Source organism: Rhineura floridana, chromosome 3, assembly GCF_030035675.1.
Source record: "Rhineura floridana isolate rRhiFlo1 chromosome 3, rRhiFlo1.hap2, whole genome shotgun sequence".
Classification (NCBI taxonomy): domain Eukaryota; kingdom Metazoa; phylum Chordata; class Lepidosauria; order Squamata; family Rhineuridae; genus Rhineura; species Rhineura floridana.
Genome location: NC_084482.1, coordinates 171,970,929 through 171,997,847, shown reverse-complemented (window position 1 = coordinate 171,997,847; position 26,919 = coordinate 171,970,929). Strand labels below are relative to the sequence as shown.

Here is a 26,919-nt window from a genome sequence, read left to right as displayed (position 1 = left end):
CCCCAATTTTATTTTTATTTTTTTAATCCTGCTATGTGTCCTTTTAAAATTCACAAACACTATGAGGAAATAAAACTCATTTATCTCCAGATAGCAGCCTTCTACCGTTCCTCATTTTATAGGATGGCCCATTAAATGGTTGATTAGTTCTGTGTCTTTTATAAATATTTCAAGAGTTGCAATCTCTTTCCAAAGGTTTGCAGAGATTTGTGTCCAGCTTCTATTATACATAGTACTTCAATTGATTGTTTTTATGGCCAGGCTTCCTATGTGCTTCATTTATTGCAAGCCTAACTTGCATGTGTATGGATTTGCTGAGGGTTTCAAGCCATTTTAAAATGGCATTCCTGTTGATATGATGTATTTGGAGGAGATACTTCATGGTACATAATTACTTTAGTATTTTTATGTCTTTCCTTTGTCATTTCCTTCCATATTTCTTCTTCACCATAGCAAGGGATGTCTGCTCATTCAAACATTCACATAAAAACTGGCACATCTTTGAATCTCTTTGGAGATAGAGATAGCGTGGGGTTATATCATCAGCAATTATGATAAATTGGTATGTCTCTCATAGGGAAACAGTTCGAGAAACCTCCAGCAATTTAACTGTGAGAACTAGCAACCATAAGAACGTAAGAGAAGCCCTGCTGGACCAGACCAAAGGCCCATCTAGTCGCGCATCCTCTTCTCACAGTAACTGTGGGAAGCCCACGAGAAGGACATGAGTACAACAGCACTCTCCCTATTTGCGTCCCCCAATATCTGGTATTCAGAGGCGTGCTGCCTCTGATACTGGACATAGGACACAGCCATCATGACTAGAAGCCACTGATTATCCTCCATGAATTTGTCTAACCCCCTTTTTAGAGCTGTCCAAATTGATAGCCATCACTACATTTTGTGACAGTGAATTCCATAGTTCAACTATGTGCTATATGAAGAAGTACTTTTGTCTACCTTGAATCTTCCAAAATTCAGCTTCAGTTGATGTCCCTAGGATCTAGGGTTATATGAGATGGAGAAAAGCTCTCTTATCCACTTTTGCCATGCATAATTCTATACATGTCTATCATGTCCCCTCTTGCTCACCTTTTTTCCAAACTGAAAAGGCACAAATGTTGTATATACAGTAGCCTTTCCTCATAGCGGAGTTTCTTGAACCCCTTGATCATCTCAGTTGTCAATTTCCAAAACTTTTTCAGCTCTACAATATCTTTTTTGAGGTTAAACAACCAGAACTGTACATGGTATTCAAAGTGTGGTCACACCATAGGTTTGTACAATTGCATAATGATTTTGGCACTTTTCAGTCCCTTTCCTAATTATTCCTAACATGTAATTCACCTTTTTCACTGCTGTTGTACACCGTGTCAACATTTTCATCAAGCTATTAACCATGATCTCAAGATCTCTTTCCTGGTCAGTCACTGCCATTTCAGATCCAATTAGTGTATATGTGAAGATAGGGTTTTTTGTTTTGCTCCAATGTACATTCCTTTAGACTTGATTACATTGAGCTGCATTTGACATTTTAATGCCCATTGGATATATACTTTGGAGCTCCCTGCAATCCCTTTTTGTTCTTAACACCCTAAACAATTTGGTGTCATGAGCAAACCTGGCCACCTTACTGTTCACTCCCAACTCCAGTCATTTATGAAGAAGTAAAACAGTATAGGTCTCAATATTGATCTTCAGAGGACCCTACTTCTTACATCCCTCCATTTATTCCTACTCTCTGCTTCTTAGTTTTTAACCTGTTACTCATCCATATCTATTAAAATGTTATATATATTAGATTTAAAAATGAGAAAAAGCTTTAAAAGCTTTAAAAAGCGAGAAATGGGTATTCAAATAGATAGAGAAGACTGTGGAACAAACCCCCATTTACTTTGATATCCACTAAACACAGAGAGCTCTCACTAAAATTGGTATACACGTCTAATTTATGCAACCAGCAATACAGCCTTCCTGTTGGAGGGGCTATATGGAAATATGTACCTGTTTGTATATGTGGTGGGAGTGCCAAAAAGTTCAAAGCTTCTGGGCAACATTTGCGGGAGAAATAGGATAGATAGTATGACAGCAGATTAATTTGTCCTGACAAATGATGTTATTGAACCTGTTCCGTAATGAAGATTTGGAATTCAGTTTTTTTATTATTGGCAGCACAACTCACCATGGCTAGATTTTGGAAGGATCTGGCAGGGGTTAGCATAAAGTGTTGGTATCACATTGCATGGGACATGGCATTACAGATAAATTAAGAATGGCACGAGATACAACGAAGAGACAATTTCACAGTGTTTTGGATTGATTTTATTAGATTTATCAGTGAACAGGCTGAGTCCAATAGTGCCAATGGCATGTTCTTGGGTATGGTACAGTTGACAGATAGTTAACAAGGAAGTTGAACTAAGCCCCCTGAAATGATCCTGTAAAGGCAAAAGGGAAAATATTAGAAATTAATAAATATGTAATTGATTTATTATCTAGTATAAACAAAGGGCCAATTTAACACCTTAATGTTAGGAATTGATGTATGAAAATGTGATGATTAATTCTGTTAATTGTGTGTGTGTGTTTGAGTTTGTAATGTCTAAAGAAATTAATAAAATATTTTTTTTAAAGAACAAAAAAGATCAACAATCTTATGTTTGAGTTCTTTAAGAACTCTGGGATGGACACCATCTGGATCTGGTGTTATTTTCAAGTTGCCATTAAGGCCTAGAACTTTGCCTCTTGTCACTACTATTTGCCTCAGTTCCTCAGACTTCCCTTCTGAGAAACGTCATTCAGGCATAGGAAGGACAGATACAAAAAAATCATTTAGCTTCTCATCAATCTCCTTTTCTTTCTTTAGCACACATTTGACTCCATTGTCATCCAAATGTCCAACTGCCTTTCTAGCAGCTTTCCTGCTTCTAAGGTATTTAAATAATTATTTATTGTTGATTGTAATGTTTTTAGCAACATGCTCCTTGAAATCTTTTTGCATCGTTTATTTTAGGCTTCAGCTTCCTTTGCCACAGTTTGTGTTCCATTCTGTTCTACTCATTTAGGCAAGACTTTCATTTTGTGAAAGAAGCCTTCTTGACTCTAATAGCTTCCTTGACTCTGCTTACTAACCATTCTGGCATCATCTTTGCTTTGGTGGTACCTTTTCTGATCTGTGGCATACATTGTAGACGAGGCTCTATTATTGTTATTCGGATTTAAACCTCTCAATTTTCCTTTTCAACTTCCTTTTTATGAATCCCTTCATTTTTGAGAAATTTACTTGTTTTGAAGTCAAATTTGACTGCATTAGTCTTTCTTGGCAATAAGCTACTTACATACTGTATATGCTCGATTTGATAGCACTGTCACCACTGTTTCTAGCTGGTTCAACAACACTTACAGGGCCTGGGCAGGCACTACTTAAGATGAAGTCCAGGCTGGCTTCTTCTGTGGACAGTTCCATGATCAACTTGTTCTAGGGCACAGACATTTAGGTTCTTTAAATGACAAAAGTTTTTGGAAAAGTCATTTACTTGAGAGGCAAATATGAATAATCTAAAGAAGATTAGACAGAGGAAAATTACAACAAAAATAGCACTACTCTTGACTTCTCTCTCTCTCTGAAATGAGGCAGCACAATGTAATTGTTACATAAATCATGTCTGGCTGGCATTTTGATCACATTTTCTCTTTGATACGGTGATGATTTCAGAATTTAATTTTTTTTATTTATTTATTACACATGTCCTGCCTTTCCTTCCAGGGATCTCAGCACAGTATTTTTAACCTATTAAATTTTCTGAGGCAGGGTTGGCTGAGTGTATGAGAGTGTGGCAGGTGCCAAGTTGAAACGTGCACACACTGACCACCATGTGTAGTATGTTTTTTGTTTTTTGTTGTTTTTTGGTTGTATTTAATTACTGCTGTTCGTCTGTTGGTTGTTGTGTGAATGAGATTGAGTGGATGTGTGTGAGTATTTGTGTTGTTTGTTATTTTTAGTGTTTGTTATATTAGATTCATTTTAAGATGTGCCTGGGAGAACATACTCCGGCCCTAGTAAGGGGATTTTCGGGGGCCCCAATTAACGTAGTGACAGGTAATGGGAGGTATGGTGTTGGGAGGAGAACGTGCCAGGTAAGGGGAACTCATCCCAGACAAGTTGTGTCTGTGCCTTGTTCCGGTTCTCCTCATATCCACCGGATTGTTGGTTGTACTGTCAGCCAGCCATCAGATCTCCAGGTGCTGCTCTTAAATGCGAGATCGGTTGCTAATAAAACCTCCCTTATCCACGATTTGATCGTGGAGAAAGGGGCCGATCTTGCGTGTATTACCGAAACCTGGGTGGGCGAGCAGGGAGGAGTTGCTCTCTCCCAGCTTTGCCCACCTGGGTACTCAGTGCAGCACTGTGGTAGATCTGAGGGCCGGGGAGGTGGGGTTGCTGTGGTCTATAGGAGTTCTTTCTCCCTCACCAAGCACCCTGTCCAGACGGCGACTGGTCTGGAATGTCTTCATCTTGTGCTGGGCCAAGGAGACAGACTGGGAATACTGTTGGTGTACCGCCCACCTTGCTGCCCAACAGCTTCCCTAGCTGAGCTGACAGAGATAGTCTCGGAGGTGTTGTTGGGGTCCCCCAGACTCGTGGTACTGGGGGATTTCAACATCCATGCCGAGGCTGTCTTGCTCGGGGCGGCTCAGGACTTCATGGCCTCCATGACAACCATGGGGCTGTCTCAAATTGTTACTGGCCCGACACATGTATCAGGACATACTCTTGATCTGATCTTCGCCACTGGTCATGGAGATGGTGATCTGAAGGTGGGGTATTTTTCATCTACTCCATTGTCATGGACAGATCATCGGTTGCTGAGTTTTAGACTCACGACAGCCCTTTCCCTCTGCAGAGGTGGGAGACCTATTAAGTTGGTCCGCTCCCGGAGGCTTATGGATCCTGAAGCTTTCCAGAGGGCTCTGGGAGTTTTTCCAGCTGATAGCACTGGTGCTCCTGTCGAGGCCATGGTTGATCTGTGGAATACGGAGATGACCCGGGCCATTGACATGATCGCTCCCACGCGCCCCCTTCAGTGCCGAACTCATACAGCACCGTGGTATACCCCGGAGCTGAGAGTGATGAAGCAAGAGAGAAGGAGGCTAGAGTGCAGGTGGAGGCGAACTCCTGACGGATGTAATCATTCCTTGGTAAGTGCTTCCACTAAGTTGTACATAAAAGCGGTTAGGGCGGCAAAAAAGTCTTATTTTGCTACCACCATTAGATCATCCCTTTGCCACCCAGTGGAGCTTTTTAGGGTGGTACGAGGGCTTCTACATTCTGGCTCTCATGATACTAAGGAAACATCGGAAGCCCACTGCAACAAACTTGCGGAGCACTTCCAGGATAAGATTGCATGCATCCGTCAGGACTTAGACTCTGATGTTATGACAGATGAATCCATTGAAGTGTCCAGAGCGCGGTCTTGTCCTTTATTATTGGATGAATTTCAGTTGGTGCAGCTTGAGAAAGTGGAGAAGGTGCTTGGAATGGTGCGGGCGACCACATCTGCTCTGGACCCTTGCCCATCTTGGCTAGTGAAGACTAGCAGGGCTGTAACCGCCGGCTGGGCCAGGGAGGTAATAAATGCCTCCTTGAGAGAGGGAGTAGTCCCTGGTAGTCTCAAGGAGGCAATAATAAGACCTCTTTTAAAGAAACCTTCTCTGGACCCAGATGTTTTGAACAACTACAGACCGGTGGCGAATGTCCCTTTTTTGGGCAAGATTCTGGAGCGGGTGGTTGCCGGCCAGCTCCAGGCGCTCTTGGATGAAACCGATTATCTGGATCCGTTTCAATCCGGTTTTAGGTCCGTTTTGGCACTGAAACAGCCTTGGTCACCCTGTATGATGCCCTTTGTCGGGAGAGGGACAGGGGGAGTGTGACTCTGTTGATTCTCCTTGATCTCTCAGCGGCGTTTGATACCATCGACCATGGTATCCTTCTGGGGAGGCTCGCGGAGTTGGGGGCATTGCTTGGCAGTGGCTCTGCTCCTACTTAGCGGATCGTCGCCAGAAGGTAGTGCTTGGGAACATTGCTCGACACCCTGGACTCTCCATTGTGGAGTCCCTCAGGGGTCGGTTTTGTCCCCCATGCTTTTCAACATCTACATGCAGCCTCTGGGTGCGGTCATCAGGAGTTTTGGAGTGCGCTGCCATCAGTACGCTGATGACACGCAGCTCTACTTCTCCTTTTCACCTTCCACAGGTGAGACTGTTGATGTGCTGAACCGTTGCCTGACTGCGATAATGGACTGGATGAGAGCTAATAAACTGAAACTCAATCCAGACAAGACTGAGACACTGTTGGTGAGCTCTTTCCCTGCTCAGATGGTGGATGCTTATCCTGTTCTAGATGGGGTTACACTCCCCTTGAAGGAACAGGTTCATAGTTTGGGGGTCCTTTTTGACCCTTCCTTGTCGCTCGAGGCTCAAGTGGCCTCGGTGGCACGGAATGCGTTTTACCACCTGCGCTTAGTAGCCCAACTACGCCCCTATCTGGACAGTGATGATCTCGCCTCGGTTGTTCACGCTCTGGTAACTTCTAGACTGGATTACTGTAACGCGCTCTACGTAGGGCTGCCCTTGAAGACTGTTCGGAAACTTCAGCTAGTGCAAAATGCGGCAGCCAGGCTGTTGACGAGGACCAATCGGTCTGCGCATATAACACCTGTCCTGGCTCGCTTGCACTGGCTACCTATTTGTTTCCGAGCTAGATTCAAGGTGCTGGTGTTGACCTATAAAGCCTTACATGGTGTGGGTCCGCAATACCTTGTGGAACGCCTCTCCCGTTATGAACCTACCCATTCACTTCGTTCAGTATCTAAGGCCCTCCTCCGGGTACCAACTCACCAGGATGCCCGGAGGACTGTTACTAGATCTAGGGCCTTTTCTGTGGTGGCCCCCGAATTATGGAACAGCTTACCGGAGTAAATACGCCTGGCGCCTACGGTTCTTTCTTTTAGGCGCCAGGTTATGACCTGGCTATACTCCCAGGCATTTTAATGTTTAATGCTTTATGTTTATGTTTTTAGTTTAATGTGTTCCTTTGTTACTGATTTTATTCTATATTGTATTTTAATCTCGTTTTGTACACCGCCCAGAGAGCTATTAGCTATGGGCGGTCTGGAAATGAAAATAAATAAATAAATAAATAAATAAATTGATTCCTGTTGATGTACAATCTATGGAGTGTGTCCGAAAAGAAGGGGAGTGGATTGTATGGCTGGGTGTACAATAATGCATTACAGTGGTGCTGGCTGGGACTGACAAGCATTGTAGTCCAGAACATCTGGGGGGCACCAGGTTGGTGAAAGCTGATAATATACATTTAAGCCACAGTTCATTTAGCCTTTTCGAGGGGTGGGTCTTGAATCTCAGGTACATTGCTGTGTCCCACTACATTTAGATTGTACATACCAGGATACAGCATTAATCAACTCTCATCTGACTAATAGCCAGGATTAAAACATTTCAAACATTTAAAAATGTATGTTTCAATATCATGAGAGATCTATTACAGTACAGTAATTTAAGATATGCAAAAGTACAGTAATTTAAGACATGCAGACAATACCATACTACTAGCAGAAACCAGTAATGATTTGAAACGAATGCTGATGAAATTTAAAGAGGAAAGCACAAAAGCAGGACTACAGGTGAAAGTCAAGAAGACTAAAGTAATGACAACAGAAGATTTATGCAACTTTACAGCTGACAATGAGGACATTGAACTTGTCAAAGATTATCAATACCTCGGCACAGTCATTAACCAAAATGGAGACAATAGTCAAGAAATCAGAAGAAGGCTAGGACTGCGGAGGACAGCTGTGAGAGAACTAGAAAAGGTCCTCAAATGTAAAGATGTATCACTGAACACTAACATCAGGATCATTCCGACCATGGTATTTCCGATCTCTATGTATGCATGTGAAAGTTGGACAGTGAAAAAAGCTGATAAGAGAAAAATCAACTCATTTGAAATCTGGTGTTGGAGAAGAGCTTTGCGGATACCATGGACTGCAAAAAAGACAAATAATTGGGTGTTAGAACAAATTAAACCAGAACTATCACTAGAAGCTAAAATGATGAAACTGAGGTTATCATACTTTGGACACATAATGAGAAGACATGATTCATTAGAAAAGATAATAATGCTTGGAAAACCAGAAGGGAGTAGAAAAAGAGGAAGGCTAAACAAGAGATCGATTGATTCTATAAAGGAAGCCACGGACCTGAACTTACAAGATCTGAACAGGGTGGTTCATGACAGATGCTCTTGGAAGTCGCTGATTCATAGGGTCGCCATAACTCGTAGTCGACTTGGAGGCACATAACAACAACAACAACAGTTTGACTGTATCTCATGGTGGTGTAGAGTTGTGCAAATCATTTTTGAGCACTTGTCTGCTGTTTGCAAAGTGAGAATAACAATGACTGGTGTAGCGAGATTGTCCTAAGGGTTAATAATGAGGAAATCTGGTTTCCTCACCTGAGATTATGATATCATTATATTTTTTGTAGTTATTTTGTGTTGCAGTCCATCAATAGTAGCATTAGCAGCTTAGCACTTTTTGCAATTGTCTTAGGTGTATAGAGCTCATTCAGAAGCAGCAAAATTGATGGAGGATGAACACCAGAGGGAAATAGGCCTTTGTTTATTTTTCATGCTGACCTCTCTATCATTCTTCAGTACAATGTATTAATCAATGGCAATAGACACTATTGCCCTTAGTGCGGTCAATGTTTATAGCTTTAACTTTCAGAGCAAGGACATACATACATTTCATTTCACTTTTACTGTTATTTGCTCATCACACACCACTCTGAGATTATCATAAGTCTTTGATGGAAGCCATCAGGTTTTCAGCTTGTAGCTCTCATTAGTATCAAACATACTGTGACAAGGTCATAAAAGCAAAAACCTCTTAGACTGAGATGAAGCTATTAGTCGCGACTGGTCATTTTCTTACTATTGGCATAATAGCAAACCTCATCTTGGGAATTGTGGGTGTGTAAACCTTTCTCCCTCATGATAAAATTCCTGTTCTGTACATGAGATACAACAGCATTTGTTTTTGTGAGTGCAGAAAAATGTTTTGCCAATAGCGTGGCTGATAGATATTTAGCATATCCGCTCATTTTTTCTTTCAAACAGAGCAAGCAAGCCATTTAGAGGATTTTTTTTTAAAAAAAGGATTTCAAGTTGGCTTTTGGTTCATAGACATGCACTGCATCTCGATATGCTATAATAAGCTATAACACCAAGCTGCCTTATTATTTATTTATTTAAAATATTTCTATCCTACCCCTCTACCCTACAATAGTGCACTCAAGGTGGCTCACAATAAAATCATACACAGTGAAAAACACAAAAAACATTAAAATAGATAACAATACATAAAATATGGTCCTTGCATGGACTTTCTTTGTATAGCAGGCTGCATAGCGAAATTCTCTTTCCAATTTTTCTGTCTGGCCAGGAAAATATGGGAAGATTGGGCATCCTCCTCTGGGATGTATGTTATTCACTTATGAAAAGGGATATACAGATATGATAAAAATTAGTAATGATAACTTGACCCCAGTCCATGTTGGTGCAAGAGACTTTTTTCTTTGTAAAAGAAAAGGGAGCCATATAGTGATGAACTCATAATTTGAAAAATGATATTATTTTATTGGTGCATTTCATGAGATCATTGGTTAGGAGCTAGATGTGTTATTTTTCTTCTAATATTTGTATTAAGTGTTCCATTCCACGATCAGTTCTGGGTTATGTGTGTGTCCATTTTCCTCATGGAGTCGCCTGGAAATAAGCATTCAAGCTTGACATCCAGTGCCCTGAATCAATGACTGTTTGATGTGTTTGGGAGCCTCTGTACCTATATAGTGTCTCCTTGTTTGTCAGAGCTTCTTATATATTGTGCTCATCTTACTACACCATCAATTAATTCCAAAGTGGAAGACCTTGTGCACACGAGAGATTTGTGTGTGTGAGAGAGTAAGTTTATGTGCACCAGTATATTTAGAGGATCCTTGGGTTTATGTTGATTCAGATAACAACTTAATCTGGGATTTAATCAGACATAAAAATAACTTTCATTGTTAGCAACATTAATAAAAATCATTTTGACTCTATAACCTGAACTTCTTGACATTCTCTTCTAGTAGGAAGCATAGAAATCAGTATCTGACATATCCAGGACTTCCATCTCGTGCCCATTGAAAAGAGTTTGGGGGTTCTGGGGGGGGATATTGTAAAGTAATGGTACAATGTAGCCTTGGGAAATATTTTCCAACAATCCTTACTGTGACTTGTATCTCTGATCTAGAGATGAGAGTTGTCTTTCTGGAAAAAGGAGGGGAAGCAACAGAAAAAGGGCTACAGTCTGGAAACATAACAGTGACAGCTGGTGAAGCATCAGTGGGGATTCAGAGGTGGAGAAGAAGGTTCATGCTAGCAGTTTGGAAAGGTAGACCTGCGATCGCTGCGAGACAAAATGACTCTGTAGGAAAGGCCTCGCATAATGCTGAAGCTGTGCAGGCCTACTGTTGAATGGATAAATGCAGAAAGAAGTCTGGATTGTTGCATTTTTAACCCAGTTCTTTCCCTGTTTACCTGCCCCTTTAACTCAACTGTTGTTTGTTACCTACTGTATGTGTGTCAGTGTGATTGCTAGAACCCACCAGGATTCGTACAGAGACTCATGCTAACACTGAAGTGCCGTTGGCACTTCCCTCCAGCCCTGATTACACCTGCATGCTACTGATTTGCAAATTTATTACACTGGTGGTAACAGTGGGATTTTAGGCATATAGCCTTTCCAGGACTGGATTATAAATGGAAATGGCCCACTTTAACAGTTGGAGCACACCCCAGAGTTCTATTGGTGGAATTGCACGGGGCAATGGAGACAAACTGTTAACAGTGGCCTGTTTTTATGCCAGAAGTATATATTGGAAATAGCCGAAGCTGGGCCAGCAGGATCTGTTCCTTTGAATGAGCTGCACACATACATTATACCTGGAATGAGGCCAGTAAGCTCGATTTCCTTGGCTTTCTACTACAAGGCAAAGTCCAGGAGATGTATGAGGGACTAACGGAAAGGGGTCTGGGAACCTTCATACACTTCAGTCAGGAATGCTTTGCAGCAATCAGCTTGTGGAATGTTGTTAATTTAATGCCATGCCAAAAGCTAATCCAGGCTGATTTTGGCCCTTTGGTGGGATATGCATACGACTCACTTGCTGAGCTGACACAGCAGTAAGTTAGCACAAACTGTGACTGCCGCACAGCTGGCATGGTTGTGAACATACAGATTCTCATCTTTCATTCCATTCAAAGAGTTTACAAAATGTATAGTGTTTGTACTGCTCTTTGCCGAACAATTTCCTAGACTTTATTAGGAAACGAGGCGTGTACATCAGGACATGTGGTAGACAAGAGGGCAAAGCTGTGACTGTTGCTGGACTCCTGCTGCATGTCTGCACTTGATAAAACAGATATGAAATCCTTACTGTGAGAAACACTGCCAGCTCCTCAGCTATTGTGTTAACACCAGGTGGAATCGGGGATCCCTGCATGAAAGTGGATATGACCAAAGACTGCATGACCTAGGTTTAAAATACCCAGCCATACTTTCATCTGCCTGCCAGGCTGTATATCTGTGAGGACTCCGGACTTCTATTCCAGTCATGTATTTTGTGTGGATGCAGCACTCCTGAGCATTCACTTCAATGGCCAAGGAAGCTCCACATTTCCCTGGAGCTCACGACTCCATTTGATGCCTTTGCAAGAAGGGGAGCTCCATGCCACACATCAGAATTCCCTCTTTTTTTCAGAAATCACTGGACTGGGGCACTGGTCTGGCAGGCACTAATATGCAGCCATCTCAGTTTGTTAGTGACAGTACCCATTGGAGTTTAACTTTTAAATATTACTTTGAGGAATGTGGGTGTCATTCAAGGCACCTGAAAGCTATGCTGTGGGACTGAGTGCAAAGACAGTTATTCACATATGTGAACATTTCATTCAAGTCAGCCAGTTAACTCAAGGTATGATGAAAGCTGTGCTGGCCTTTTTCCTGAACCAAGTCTGGTCCTTTTTGCTGCTGTGCCACGCTGGGTTGGCATGCACTTCAAACTGGGGCTTGTGGTTAAGCGCTCTCCTCCATAACCATGAGCTGTCACCATGGGCATCACTTAGCTTCGCTCGCCCAAGGTTGATGCTCGAAGTTAGCTTCCCACAGTTCTCATTTCCCCTGCAGATGTTATCAATAAAATGTCACCCTAGTTTAACCTATTTTGTGTGTCTCATCGCTTCATTCCTGGTCCTGCTTGCAAAAAAGGATCAAGGAGGAGTAGAGGCTATGCAATCTTCTCTGGGAACCCGCATGCTTGTGTGGTCCCACTAAGACAAGGTTTGGGTTAGCGTATTGAATGAACCGGGCCTGTGGCATGTCTGAGTAACATATTCAAGGGACGTCTGTCAAATTGCTTGGGTCAACAAAAAGTATATAAAATATTTTGATATCGTCATTTCCATGCAGATGTCACACCTTTTCATTAGTTGAGGATGCTGTCATCCTGTTTGAGTGTATCAGTTACCCAGATATAAGAGAGATTATTCCTAAATTGGTCCATCATGTGCTGGAATATCTTTTGCCCTGTTCACTTTTCATTAAGATACTGAAATGAAGCAACACCCACCCACCCCAGCCCAAAGGAAGTAAATGGAAATATTATTGTTGGTGCTATCAGACCCCCCTCCCCACTTCCTGAATGTTGCCCTCTGCAGATGATAATTTCTAGCTCTAAAGTACTGTAACTGGATGTTAAAGCCAGGCTTTATTTCTCATCTTGTTTTGGATTATTCCAAAATGAAGTAGCCAGAGGAGACTATTATTTAGTAATTTCTGTAAATGCAGTTGTATTACTCTATTACAGGCTTATGTGTTGTCAAATGATTTCCTGCTTGTGGAGACCCTGGCCTGTAAATCCTGGTTTGTGTGTGGCATTTTCTGTAGCCCCAGCCGCAGACTTTTTAATATTAGGACAGAAATCTCAATGCCCTTTTCCATGCTGTGTGTTTCCATACATAATGGAGCTGGACAGTTGTTTTCCTAAGACGGCAGAAACATCTGTCTGGTGCTGATGAAAACAAGGCACATAGGTCATGAGGTTGACAGAGATGATGGTTTAGACCTGGATTAGCATCCATTTATGGAGAATGTCTGAAAGTTGTGTCTTATTGTGGTTTTATGCAGCAGCTCCCCATATTCTTGGGTCAGTGTTTCACCCCAGGAAAAGGCAACTTTGATGTGTTTTTTCTTCCTGCTCCTGAACGAGTTCAGTGGCCCAGGATTTCCTAGCGTGGAACTACTGAAGCTCCAGTTAGATCTGGAATCTAGTATGTAACTCCAAACCACTGCCTAAATATGGATTGATCCAAATTTTGGCAGTATATCCAACTTTTCTTCTTAGTTTCCCAAAACTAAGCCATGCAGACTGCACAGCATGTGTTGGCCCTGCAATAACCCACCTGCAATGTGAACAGGACACATTTGGGTGCCTATAGTGTGAGTGGTTGAGTGAAGGGTAAGGGATTTCTTATGAGCTGTCCTGTGAATATACACTAAAGAGCTGAAACGTTTTCCTTTTTAATCCAACCAATATACACAACAGGAAGGAATACACTGCATTATAAACATGGGTTTTCTGCTCACAAATTAATCAGAGTATGTGTAATTTTTGGAATGGACATGCTGTAAGAAATGAATTGATCTTTTTGGCTAGCATAGAGTACATTGATTTCACCCTATGCACATTTTGCTTAGAAGAGTATACTGTGATCCTTTGACAAGAATATAGAAATATGGGCAAATAGAGAAGATTATAGGTGAATACTTCTGCTAGAACTGATTTAGTATTTTGTTTGCCTGTTAGTATTTGAACAATATTGAGACCACGTTCTTGTAGAGTCTGATCTGCTTATCTCAATGTGTAAGCCACTGACTTTTTTTTAAAAAAAGTTTGATGTTGTCTAGACCTTTCTTCCCATCCTTCACATTTATTAAGAAATTTTAGTTGGATTTGCCTTTTGTGGGACCTTGGTTCAGGACCCTCCAAATAACAAAGGCTTACTTAGCTGAAGGATGTTTTATCAAAAACTCCCTCAAAGTCAGCTCTCCTACTTGAGACAATAGAGCCCTTCCCTAGTCACAAGTCTTGCTGTGACACCTGGGGCCCCCACTTTCCAATATGAGCAAATATTTATTTGGAGGGAAGGTCACAGAGAGTTCAGCTTGACAGAAGCACTCTTTCCATGCTCTTAATGGGGCTCCCTGTTGCAAGGTCCTGCAGTGGCTCAGTACATAAAGCGGCTGAATTGTCAAAGGGGTTATTTTAGAAGTCCTTCAACTGATTTTTCCTCTAAAAGCATGGAAAGAACTGTTGTCAAGAAGCCAAATTTGTCACTGAGTGGTGCTGACACCAGGAACTGTCTCATTCCTATTTACCACAATAATTAAGAAGCTGTTGCTACCTCAATTTTCAATTCAAATTGAATTCAGTTGGAAGATACTTTCTTGGCATGCAGTATTGCAAAGTTTTATGGGATGTGCAGATCCCCTAAAGTATTTGCTAAAGAAGGAGGGTAAGCCCCCCTTTCTAGGAACTGTCTTAATCTCTGGTCTTGGAAGTGCTTTGACAGTGTGAGATGGCAGCTGCTGTCCCTTCTCTCTCTAGTGCAGGGTGGGGAACCTTGGGCCGGGGGGGGGAATGCCTGCCCTCAGAACTCTCCCTAGACCACAAACCCTCTCCAGCCCTGCTCCATAATTTGAGTGTTTGGCCTGGCTGGAATGTGTCCTTGAACTCTGATAATGGCTCGATTCTCTGGATGAAGGATAGAGAGGGGTGTGTGAGTGTGCTTAGAGGACAAAGGTGAAATTTACATGAATTGCCTTGTCCACTTTTGCCTCTGGCACTGCCTACCACTGGCACATGGCCCTTGGGAGGTTGCCCAGAAGAAAATGCAGCCGATTGGCTGAAAGATATTCCCTACCCCTGCTCTAGTAATCTATGTCTAGGGTAGCAAGGTTAGGAAGGATCTTGGCTGGAGATTTCGGAGATATCCCATTGGCCTCGCTCTTATATTGTTATCAGTTATGTCTATCCATTCTTCATCCTGCAGTTGACTATCATGTCATCAGCTCTCCTGCTTTGTTTTCCTTTCTCTCTCACCAACTGGCTACACTTTCTCCTTTCAAATCATGCAATACCTCTAATCATTTGAAGAGGAAAAAAGAGGGTTTTTCAAACTTCCTGATATTTGAGATATCACAAATGGGAAGTGTCTCTATTTCAACCATTCTGGTATCATATTTATCACAGTACTTGCCCAATATTCTATTTTTAAACATTTCTTTTTTAGCCATGTGTCAAAATTTGCTTCATGGATTGATTCTAACACTACTATGAATAGGCTTTTTCAGTCCAGGTCCCTGTTTGGAACAGGGCTTTGTTGCTGTTTTATGTATGCTAGGATACTATGGCACAGGAACCACAGGGCCTGCTTCACATTATGGTGATTCATACAACAGGAGCAACGTGTAAGCTTAAGGGCAAGTCTAGTTCATAGATAAAAAAGAACAAGAGTAGAAAGAATAACTCAGTCCCAAAGGTCTCCAGTCACATTTGGAGGTGCTGGTAAAACTTGTTTTAGGTCTTGGACATGGAGTTTCTGGGATTTGTAATCTCACCTATGTGGGACGTTTTATGAGTCCTCACGTTCTTCTGTGACTCAGATGTTGCCATCAACCATCTGGATAGAATGTCTGAGTTGGGGGGTTGTAGGTATGGGGATGCAGTGCTCCTACCTACATGAAGAATTCCAGAAGGAGGTGGTGGTGGTAGGATTATTACACTGCCCATTGGTGATTATGGAGTTCTATAGGGCTCTGTTTTGTTCCCCATGCTATTTAACATCTATATGAAACTGCTGAGAAGGTCATTCAGGGATGTGGACTTAGGTATCATAATATGCAGATGATACTTAACTTCCTGTCTCCTTTTCTTCTAAACCAGGTGAGACTGTATGTGTTCTGAACCAGTGCTTGGGTTTGGTAATGGACTGGATGAAAGCCAATAAACAAAATCCAGACAAGACAGAGGAACCATTGGTGGGTACTCATTTGCCATTAGCTGGCGTTCAACCTGCTTTGGACGTCTGCAAACTCACCGTTGGGGGTGGGTGGGTACTTTTAGATCCATCATTATTGCCTGAGACTCATATGGACTTGGTAACTCAAAAGCACCCTTTATCAGCATCAGCTGATTTACTAACTACAGTCGTATCTGGACAGAGATAGCCTTACTTCATTTATCCAGTTCTGGTAACCTCCTGGTTGAATTACTGCAATGTGCCTCTGAAAACAGTCAAGAAATGTCAGTTGGTCCAAAATAGGGTGGCTATTTTGCTGATGAGAACTGGTAAGTATAATTGTACTGATGTGACACTTCTATCATCTTCAATAGATCTCAGTCTGTTTCTGGCCCCAATTCAAAATGCTGGTTTTAACCCTAACCTTTAATGCCCTGCTGGGACGAGGATACTGGAAAGCTCACTTGCTTCTATATAGACACCTTCCTGGCTCTTGAGATCCCCATCAGGGACCCTTCTCCAGGTTCCCCTGTCTAATGAAGTGAGACGGGTGGTTACTGGGAGGCAGGTCTTTTTGGTGGTGGTGTTCTCTTTATGGAATGCCCTGCCCAGAGAAGCTTGCCTGGTGCCTATTCGATGGTCTTTTTCAGTACCAAGTGTTATCCTAATTGGATGTAGTGATCAGGTGCTTTTAAATTCGTGCATCAAATTATTCCCCTGCTGATTTTAAATTCTTTTTAGCTGCTGCTTGGTTTTTAGACAGTTTTGCTACTTTGTCTTTTTTATTGATTTTATTGTTCTTGTTTTAAATTCAGGTCTGTTTTTTTAGTTTTAATGGGCTTGTATACCACTTAGAGGGCCTGTGTGGCACAGTGGTTAGTGTTGGACTATGACCTGGGAAACCAGGGTTCGAATCCTCACACAGCCATGAAGTTCACTGGGTGACCTTGGGCCAGTCACTGCTTCTCAGCCTCAGAGGAAGGCAATGGTAAACCACTTCTGAATACCGCTTACCATGAAAACCCTATTCATGGGGTCGCCACGAGTCGGAATCGACTTGAAGGCAGTCCATTTCCATTCAAACCACCCAGAGAACTAATGCCATATGAGTGGTATATAAATGTAAGAAATAAATCAGAATTCCCTCTCCCACTCACACAGTAATCACCTCTCCCACATTCCCTCCCCCAGTTACCAGACTGCAGTGAAGAAAGGGTCAGAAGAGAGGAAAGCCTCCCTCCCTTTCTGATGCCTAGGATGCAGCATAACAGCATGTCAGGCTGAAGTGCCCTCCAGGAAATTTAGTGTTCTGAAGGGCTACTGGCATGGCAGCGCCTCTGTCCGGTGGAGACTGGTAGGTCCGATGTCACGGTTGGGCAGTGAATCCGCTCTGGGTTTTAGTCCCAAATTGCAAGGAGCTGTCCAAGGTGCTGAACCTATTTTGGTCTATGGTATCGAAAGCCGCTGAAAGGTCAAGGAGAATTAACAGGGACACACTCCCCCTGTCTCTCTTCCGACATGGGTCATCATACAGCGTGACCAAGGCAGTTTCTGTTGCCAAAACTGGGCCTAAATCATAGATGGAACAATACAATAAATATGAAGGCATTGAACAAAATCTTGACAGCCACAGGATTCCAGACCTATATTTACCATAATAAATGGGCACCTGAAATCCTGTGGAAAAAAAGCAATTTGTGGTTGATTTTAAGTGCAAAAGTGGTAAGTGGTAGAAGGGGGTATGCACCTTGCCCCCTCCTCTGCTCCAGTTTGCCCCTTTCCACACCCATGAGCTGTGTTTCCCCTACAAACAGCAGCCCATGGGTTTTATCACACAACTTCACATGCAATGTGAAGGGAAGAAAAAAATGTTTCTTCATGGGAAAAAATAGCTTGGTTTTAAGGATCATTCATTATGTGTGTTTCCTTTTACTTGATTCTGTAAATGCCTTTTCAGAATAAAGTGAAGTGATGCAGTTGTAAAAGTTTGCACTGCAGGAATGTGCCTTCTGGCAACAAATCTGGCTGCTCATCAGGATTAGCTCCTTTCACCAAAGTATGCAAGAAACACAGATTCTAGGGAAACGCAACAGCACCCAAAGTCCTATCTTTTCTTATTTATGTTGCAAAGAATTTAAATATAATCAAGTCTCTAGGATTAAGATGGGGAGGTGGAAGGGAAGAATGACCATGTTCCAATCTTTGTATATCACCTTTTTGTTTGACGATGTCTTTTCTTAATTAGTTTGTGTTGCAATCAGTTCCTCAGTACAAGGACTCTGCTGAAAACAAAATAAAAGGGGTTTAAACTGCTGATGGCCTGCTTTTGTGTGACTTCTGGGCATTTGAGCCATTTTGCTAACAAGTATCCTGCAACTTATTTCCAAAGGCCACTGGCAGATAATTATATTTGGTTTAATTTACATACTTCCAGTTTATAATCCTAATTAGTTCTCCAACCACTAGCCCCTAGGCAATATTTAGGCCTGCCTACCTCTTGTTTGTTATCCCTAATGTGTGAGAACTCATACTTTTATTTAAAGGAGTGGGCTAGGGTGGGAGAGCAAGCCAAAATCCAACTGGAAGATTGTTTTTAGGTTAGTTTAGAGTTTTCTCATTTCACTTTACAATTCAGTAGTGTGATGACATGGTGGTTGTAAACCTTGCATCGATAAACATAGCTATTGTAATTGCACAGTGTTCTGCCTATTTCTGAAAAAAACTAATTTCCTGCAATTCACAGTCCAAACCTATACATATCTGTGCCAAAGCAAGTCCCACTGAGTTCAATTAGATGTACTCCCAGATACGTGTGTTTAGGATTGCAGCCTCAGACAGAGAGCCAGCTGCTGCTTAGTCTTCTTGGTAAGGTATGGGGACCCACACCTATTGTCTAGTACCATGTCACACAGATACCTGACTGCACACACTCAAATAAAGGTGAAGCTTTTTACTCCTAGACATACACACATACGCTTTACCACCCATGCAGAGGGGTGTAAACATGCATGTGTGAATACACAAAGAGAAATTCATGTGCATCCATTCATACCCCTTCCCCTTTCTCTGTTCCACTTTCCGTGAAGATAAATGACAGGAGGGCTCTCTGCATGCAGCCACCCATATAGCTGGAAATTGTAGCTGACTAGAGTTAAGCCCTATAGAAGAACATTCTCCCAGTGCTGCTCCATCTTTCTACATTAACTTAACAGTGTTTGGGGCACAATGCATAGTGCTAGCCTGGCCTTACAGCAGGCTTCACCAATCTGGTGCCTGCCAGATGTTTTGGACTACAACTCCCATCAGCCCCAGCCAGTACAGCCTTGGGAATTGTAGTCCAAAACATCAGGTTGGCAAGAGCCGGGAGGGCTTGGGTCCTCTGAACTGAAAAAACAGCCATTGGGATAAGCACAAGCATCCTTCCTGTGGCAAGTATAAACTATGAGGGTATTAAAGGAAGTGTTCTCAGAACCAAGCTAGATACGATGTAATTCACATATTTAGCCCTTATGTGGCTGATTTTTTTTAACAATAAATAGCATCTGTGAGGGCCCTCTATTCAGATCAAGACTGCCGCAGGGGGAAAGCTGATTGTAATCTAGTTGCTATCCTCTGCATTTATTTTATTGTTTTATTGTTGTACTGTATTTATTATGATGTATTTTAATTGAGTTGTACGTCGCCTAGAGTGGCCATTGGCCAGATAGGCAACTTATAAATTAAAATTATTATTATTATTATTATTTATTTATTTTAAAAATAGCCACAACAACACAAGAGCTAATTATGCAGATAACAACACATGTAGTTTGATTCTCAGCTTGGAATTTACGTCCTCCAAAAAGTTTGTCAGAGCCTGAACCTAGACTCCTTCACTGACTTTTGACATGAGAAGAAGTGAAAAGCAGCTGATTTTTATTTATTTATTTTAGTACATCATGCAAATATGATTGTTTAATTTGTTCAACCTTTTGTAAGGCTCATTTGGAGTTCTGTGTGCTGAAATTTGAAAAGCAGCAACTGTGAATCAACCTAAAAATGATGAGAACAGAAAAGCTATGAAGTTCTGTTCTCTTTAATAGGCTCTTTGTTTCTTTGAAATTATATAGACCAGAAATCCTTTCTTCCAAATAAACACAAGGGTTCTTACAAGCATGGGAACCTTGGGATCTATTTTCCTGCCATCAGCCAGCATGCTATCAATACCCATCCTAAAATAAACTCAAAATAAAATAATGCATAACATTTCTTTCAACCTGATAAATTCAATTTTGCTCTATTGAACAATGGAGTTTACACAAAGCGTTGAGGTGGAGGTGGCAAAGGATAAAAAAAACTTCAAAGGATATGAAATATAAAACAATAATTTATTTTTAACTTCATTTACTTGTTAATGTTTATAACTAGTCATGAAAACTGCTTTCTTTTTCAATACATTCAAATCTACAAAGCAGACAGCTACTACAATGGGCATTTCAAATTACACAAACGTTCTTGTAAAAACATTAGACACACATGCACATTCTTTAGACAGGCCACAGCCATGGCAAACTTACTCCAGAATCTTTCAGGGCTGCATCATGAAGCAGTTTGCTTCTGCACTTTCAAGTGATACCTACTTAATTCCTTCAGAAACCACAGAGAAAGAAAATAAAAGTGTGTAAGTCTTAGCCAGAACTTTAAAGGGTTGTGTGCATGATATGCTTATTGCCTAGTTGCCCTCTGTCCCCATGCTGCTTTGGTGGTAGGCTGCCTCTCTGCAGTCTGCCTGTCACCATTTAGCTCAAGTGACCTTCCTCTGGTGACTTCTATAAAATAGGCTGCAGCTACCTAGACATATGAAGCAGTCAAAACAAAGATTGTACCACAGAGACCTTTATAAGTTGTGAGTCACCAACAGCCCAAAGTGTATTATTGAGCACATGATGGGTCACAGTGTCTGGCTGGTGGGCTACATTTGGGGTGGTAGATCACAAGCTGAGCCCATATGCTGTGCCACCAAGCAAAACAGTGTGAGTGCACAACCCCAAATATACAACCAGGTGTGATACATGGTGCACATTACTGCAAAATGATTCTATCAAGAGTTCAGCTAAAATATTGATAAAACAGCAAGTTGTGCAGAAAAAAGGGCACAATAGGAAAGATATATTGCAAAATACTGTTTTGTTAAAAATACATATTTGAAGTTGTCTTTGACTTTCTGCATGTGTAACCTTTTTAAAATATGGATATAGTTTAAAAAGATATTACCTGTGTAAGTATGATTAATATGCTTTCCCTGTTATTTAAAACATTTTATGTAAAAGGGTAACAAGTTACAAAAAAAGGTACAATTGGTATTCCAAATTAAAGTCTGTCTGTTCAGTATTGCCTTTAAAGATTTTGGATGGGTGACTCTCTCTTCTTTGAGAACATTTGCACCCAGAGTTCAGTATTTGAATTATAAAGCCGATGAATGTGTCTTTTATATACAAAAAGGAAAAAAGAAAAAGAAAAGAGAGAGGGTTGCCACATTTAACGAGGCAGGAATCTCTACCCCATCGATAGGGTTTTATGTACACAAATTTGGCACAGGAAGATTATACAGTAGTCACCGAGAGGAAGGAGTTGTAAACCTTTGTGCCATCAGGTGATTTTGTGCCATGCGTGAGCAGTTCTTGGATTGTCATCCAATTGTCAAATATCTTTTTATTCCTTTTCTTCATCATTTTTTTGTGGCTCAGTTCTATGATATTCATTTCCTTCTTTTCTTCGGCCCCTTGCTGTTCCTTTAAACATTCTAATCTGCTCTGCATCATAAACTCACGTCTTTTCCTTTGCTCCTTGGCTTTCACTACATGTTGCTTGCGCTCTTCCTTACTCCAGTAACGGCCCATCTTCAATTCGCTTATGGCATCATCATCTGTGGTCATACCACTTCGTTCTTCCTTAATTTTTATGGCACGCTCTCTCAGCAATCTGTCCCGTACTGGTCTCTTAGTAATGTAGCGTGTACCATCACTTCTGACTTTGACTTTCCATTCCATCCTGGGTTCGCTCTGGTTTGAAGAGTTTAAGTCTTTGCACATGCTCACTAAACTCATTTGGCTCTGCGCATACTCCACTGCTGACTTCTGTTGTATCAACTGCATATAGCTCTGGTAGTGTCGGGCATGGGCAGGGATATGGGCATGTTTATATGGAGAGTGGTGATATGAAGACAAGTAGGAGCCACCTGGTTTTGTAGGTTGAGTCGGGCTTTTGCTTCCATCACTGGCTTTCCTCTCCTTGATTTCCAGCTGCTGGCTAATGTCAGCATCTTTGGGGTGGGTTTTAGCCATGCTGTATTCATGACTTTCTGGGCTAGACAGCATTTTTTTCTCAGATCCTTCTGCTCCTTCGCTGCCTTGCAAGTTAAGATCTTCTGCTGTTCTGCACAGAGAGTTGTTGGGAGAGATCTCCAGTGTGAGAGGTGTGCTTCGGCAACTTTCCCCTGTATTGTAAGCACTGGAGCTGTCCTTGTCCGATTTCTCTGGGAGCTCAGTAATATCGGAGAGTTCGTGTCGGCGGACATCAATGCTGGTGTTGTAGTTGCGGAAGCCACTGTTATGCAACATCCATGGCTCTCGGTACTGCTCTTTCAGTTGCTGCATCTTGTGAGCCCTCACTATGTTGAGACACTCCAGCTCAATGTTGCGCAGCTCCTCGTTCAGCATCTCCAGCTCCCTGTCCACACTTTCGTGGTCACTTTTACTCATATCCAGAGTACTGTTGTGATAGTACAGACCATATGGGTTTGTGGACTTCACCTGGCACTTCAGTTCCAGCAGTTCACGAAACCTCTCACACTCGTCCACTGGGATGCCAAGAAAGTCTGCATCCATACAGTCAGCTGAAATGAACGACTCGTTGCTGAACTGCATGTCGCCACTGCCCAGCGTATCATGGCTATACGTCAGCTTCTTCTGGCTTCCTAAGGTGTTTGAGGAAGTAGTGTGATCATCGGCATTGTTCTCTTGCTCTGAGCTTTCATCATTTCGAGTGCTTTCATCAGTACGCCCTACACCGCTGTCTTTCTCATGTTGGTTTGATAAAATGGTTGCAGTATCTGTGGTGCCTCCATCCTCTTCATTTTTCTTCTTCTAAAGATAATCATTAAGAAAAAAAACAATATATTTTTTAAAAAATTAAAAATTAAATAAAGATAACAGGCAAATCAAATTTCTTCTCCTAACTCCTATACATGGAATAGGCATGATCCACTTGGAACGTCTTATGTGAAACACTAATAGGAGATTGTACTAGTGCTACTTTTAGCTTTACTAAGGAATAGCAATTTCAATTTTTAGAAGATCTGCATGGCTGAGGTGGTGATAAACCTAATAGATTTGAGACATATTTTTTCAAATGTTTAGAAACTATTATTGGGACCAGATTTTCAAAAGACCCCTAAGCATAGTCCAATGTATAAAACATAAATAATATTTGTATATTAATATCTTTCTGCATTTGATGAATGTTGAATCAGGGACCTTGATTCAAATCTCTGTGAAGAAAAGGGAACAGCTGTAGTTCAGTGGCAGAGCAACTGCTTTGCTTACAGAAGGTCCCAGGTTCAATCCACAGCATTTCCAGATAGGGCTGAGAGAAACTTTTGCCTGAAATCCTGGAGAGCAGCTGGCAGTCAGTGCAGACAATATTGACTTACATGGACCAAAGATCTGACTTGGTATAAGGCAGATTCCCACGTTCCTATGAAACTCAGTGAATGCCCTTAGTCTATTATTATGTCATTCAAAATAAGTGAGTGGTTATGAAGATCAAATGAGTTACCTTTTGGGGACCAAATACATAAAATGGACAATGCTTAAATAGAAATTAAGTGTGCAAGGGTGGACGTTCCTTTAAGCAAAGAGATACAATGGAGAAATTCTGCATTACATATTCTACAAATGCAGGATGTTCTCTTACCAAGTGTTCTTATTCAGGGACAACTGTTTTATCCATCCTAGGGAGCTCACAAGAAGTGTAAAAAATGTTTAATGTAATTCTTAAATAAAAGTCAGGGAACAGCATGACTTTGGTCTGACAACAGTGTATTTCACCTAACAAAGTATAATGTCATTCACCTGCTGAAGCATGCTGGCAGTAAACTGCATTGCCTGATGGTGCTGTTCCTCCAGCATGTCCATGTGTAAATCATCCAGAAAATCATTTCTGTCATCATCCATCCATCCTTCATCCAGCTACAAGGAGAAAAAATACAAAAGAAATGCATCAAATATTGTTAGGTGGATGCAATTCAATAAATAAAGGAAATTTAGCAAGTGCCCTTCTGGGATCTGACTTATTTTATGTATAATTTGTAATTTGTGCCTCCTTCCTTGCTTGATATGAATCTGAAGTACAGAGGGATATCCCAGTTCATAATAGAACATAATGCTTTATTACATTTTATTTGATGGGAAAAGAATTTTCTCCACTCCTACTAATTCCTAGAAACAGATTTGTTGGTGAGTTAATGGGTCCAGATGGGTTGGAACACGTATGCATGCAACAGTAATGCAGCACTGCATAACTGGAGTACTATCATCTGTTCCTTTTATACCTTATGTTGCAGTACATAGCAAGCCCATGTTGGGAGAGAAAGATCTGTGCATAGTGAGCTGGAGGAGAGGCTACATGGGTGTCAGCAGTATGTGAGACGGTGTATTCTGAACCCGGTGGAGGAAACTGTCAGATTGGGCCTGAGAGCCACCAATTCAAGTGCTCTGCTGCAGTTTAACTGGCTTCCTGTTTGCTCCCAAATCTAGCATAAGGACATTGTCCTTACCTCTAGAGCCTTCAATCAGTGGTCTTGCCATCCCTTATTTCTCTGTTCTCATTATACTGACATACCTCTCTACCAAACCCATTTAGCTCTACTACCCTTGACCATCAGCATCATCATAAATACACAATGCACATCAATGGTGATGTGTAAACAATAACTAATAATAATCAGACGCAGCACCTGGAGAATTTCTGGTCTTGCTATGAGCAAGGAAACATTCTTGCTTTCTTCACTGGTAAGGAGTGCCACAGCTTCCTCTCGATTCTGTATCTCTATGCCATTAATCTAGGGGGAAATTACAAATCCCATTGTACAGAAGTCCAAAAGAAAAACACAATTCAGAAATGATGTGTGCAATGAAGTGTACCTATTGAAGAAACCTGCAACTCCACAGATGTTTTTGACACAGCGAGTTTTAGTCTGGGATTAAACACATTTACCTTATATGAAGTATCCATCAGAGCCAGCTGCACAAACTGCACTGAAATGAACAGAAGCCTCATGCCAGAGATGTGAGTTCAATTATAAGTTTATCCATAAAGTCACTGACCTGCCTTGACCAAGGTTAGTTCCCAAGATTTCAATGTAAAAATAATGCTATATGTAGCATTATTATAATGCTACGCCAGTATTTTCACTGAGCAAGGCTTAGCTTTTGGGGGTGGGGAGCAAGTGTGGCAGTTTGCCTCTTGCTCTTATCTTTATGTAGTGGCTGAATGGTGTGCACTCTTACTATTACCATTTCCCCCCAGCAGCTTTGCAATGGCTTCTCAGAATCTCGCACTTCCTAAAATGCCTGTAATGAGGACGTTATGGGTTGCATCCAACAAAGTCATCCTATTTGTGCACAGACTTCTGCTTGTGCAACAGAACTTCTCCTCCCCCCGCATGCCCCCGAAATTGTTTTCCCCAACCCTCCAGAGCAGATTGGGGGAGGGGTTGGAGAAGACACGGAGGGGAAGTTCCAGTGCACAAAGGGAAGCCCTTGTGCAAATGGGACCACGTTGTCAATACAGCTCTGAATTGGTACGTACTCCACTAGGGTTTGAAGAAGTGCGGCCACATTCCACAGAAGTGTGGCTGGGCAGGATTCTTACTGTGGGGCAATGAAGAGCTTTGGAGGGTTGTTTTTTTTAAACAAACCAGGAGAGCAGTGGAGGATTTTTTTAAAAGTTAAATGATGCTGAAAAACACAGTCTGCTTTGTCAGGGAATTAATAGTTTCACAAAATGAGGGGTGGGGATTTGGCACAGGACTAATTTTAAACCAACACTTTTGACTAGCAACTCTTGTTTTAAGGGCATCTTAACAGAGAGAGTGCAGCATTTTCCAGGTCAGGGTGCACTCTAGTTTTTAAAACTTTGCCCTGGGAAGATAAATACCTGCTCTTGCCAATAAACCTTTACCATATCAAATCATAATGTGACAACTGGGATTCACAGGACTGTTTTGAGGCTGAATAAAATAAAGATGATAAATTTCTTTGCCTGCTAAAAGCGCTATATGATAGCAAATTCAATAACATTACACCAGTGTTAAGAGACTGTTGAACTGTCCCCATAGGTAGTTTCTCACAAACATAATGCTGTCAGGTAACACTCTGGCTTTCATGGCTGATCTATGAAAGTAAATACGACTGCATTCGGCCTGAACTGCTGGCATCCGGCCTTCAGATATTTCACCAGAAGACTATTTGGGGATATTTATACTGGGGACTTTTGAAATACGATTTTCTCATATATGTCTGTACTGTCACAAAATAAGAGAAATTAAGAAGCAGAGGTAGGATTTTATGTAACATAAAAAAAGCTTGAATTATTTGCAAACTCACTTGAATTATACGATCACCTTCTCTGATGCGGCCATCTTTTGCAGCAATGCTGTTGGGATCAATCTATAA

General features: G+C 41.5%; 1 protein-coding gene across 5 annotated transcripts in view; it reads right to left on the bottom strand.

Annotated features, from left to right (window-relative positions):
* Window positions 1–20,579: 20,579 nt before the first annotated feature.
* PDZRN3 (PDZ domain containing ring finger 3) overlaps window positions 20,580–26,919 on the bottom strand; it is a 284,005-nt gene continuing 277,665 nt past the window's right edge. For all 5 annotated transcript variants that reach the window (XM_061618594.1, XM_061618593.1, XM_061618595.1 and 2 more), the window contains 4 exons: window positions 26,851–26,913; window positions 25,200–25,304; window positions 24,316–24,432; window positions 20,580–23,328 (listed from right to left, as the gene is read on the bottom strand). In XM_061618594.1, the coding sequence (XP_061474578.1) occupies window positions 21,787–23,328; window positions 24,316–24,432; window positions 25,200–25,304; window positions 26,851–26,913 (1,827 nt within the window). In that variant the 3' untranslated portion in view covers window positions 20,580–21,786. The remainder of the gene's footprint in view (window positions 23,329–24,315; window positions 24,433–25,199; window positions 25,305–26,850; window positions 26,914–26,919) is intronic.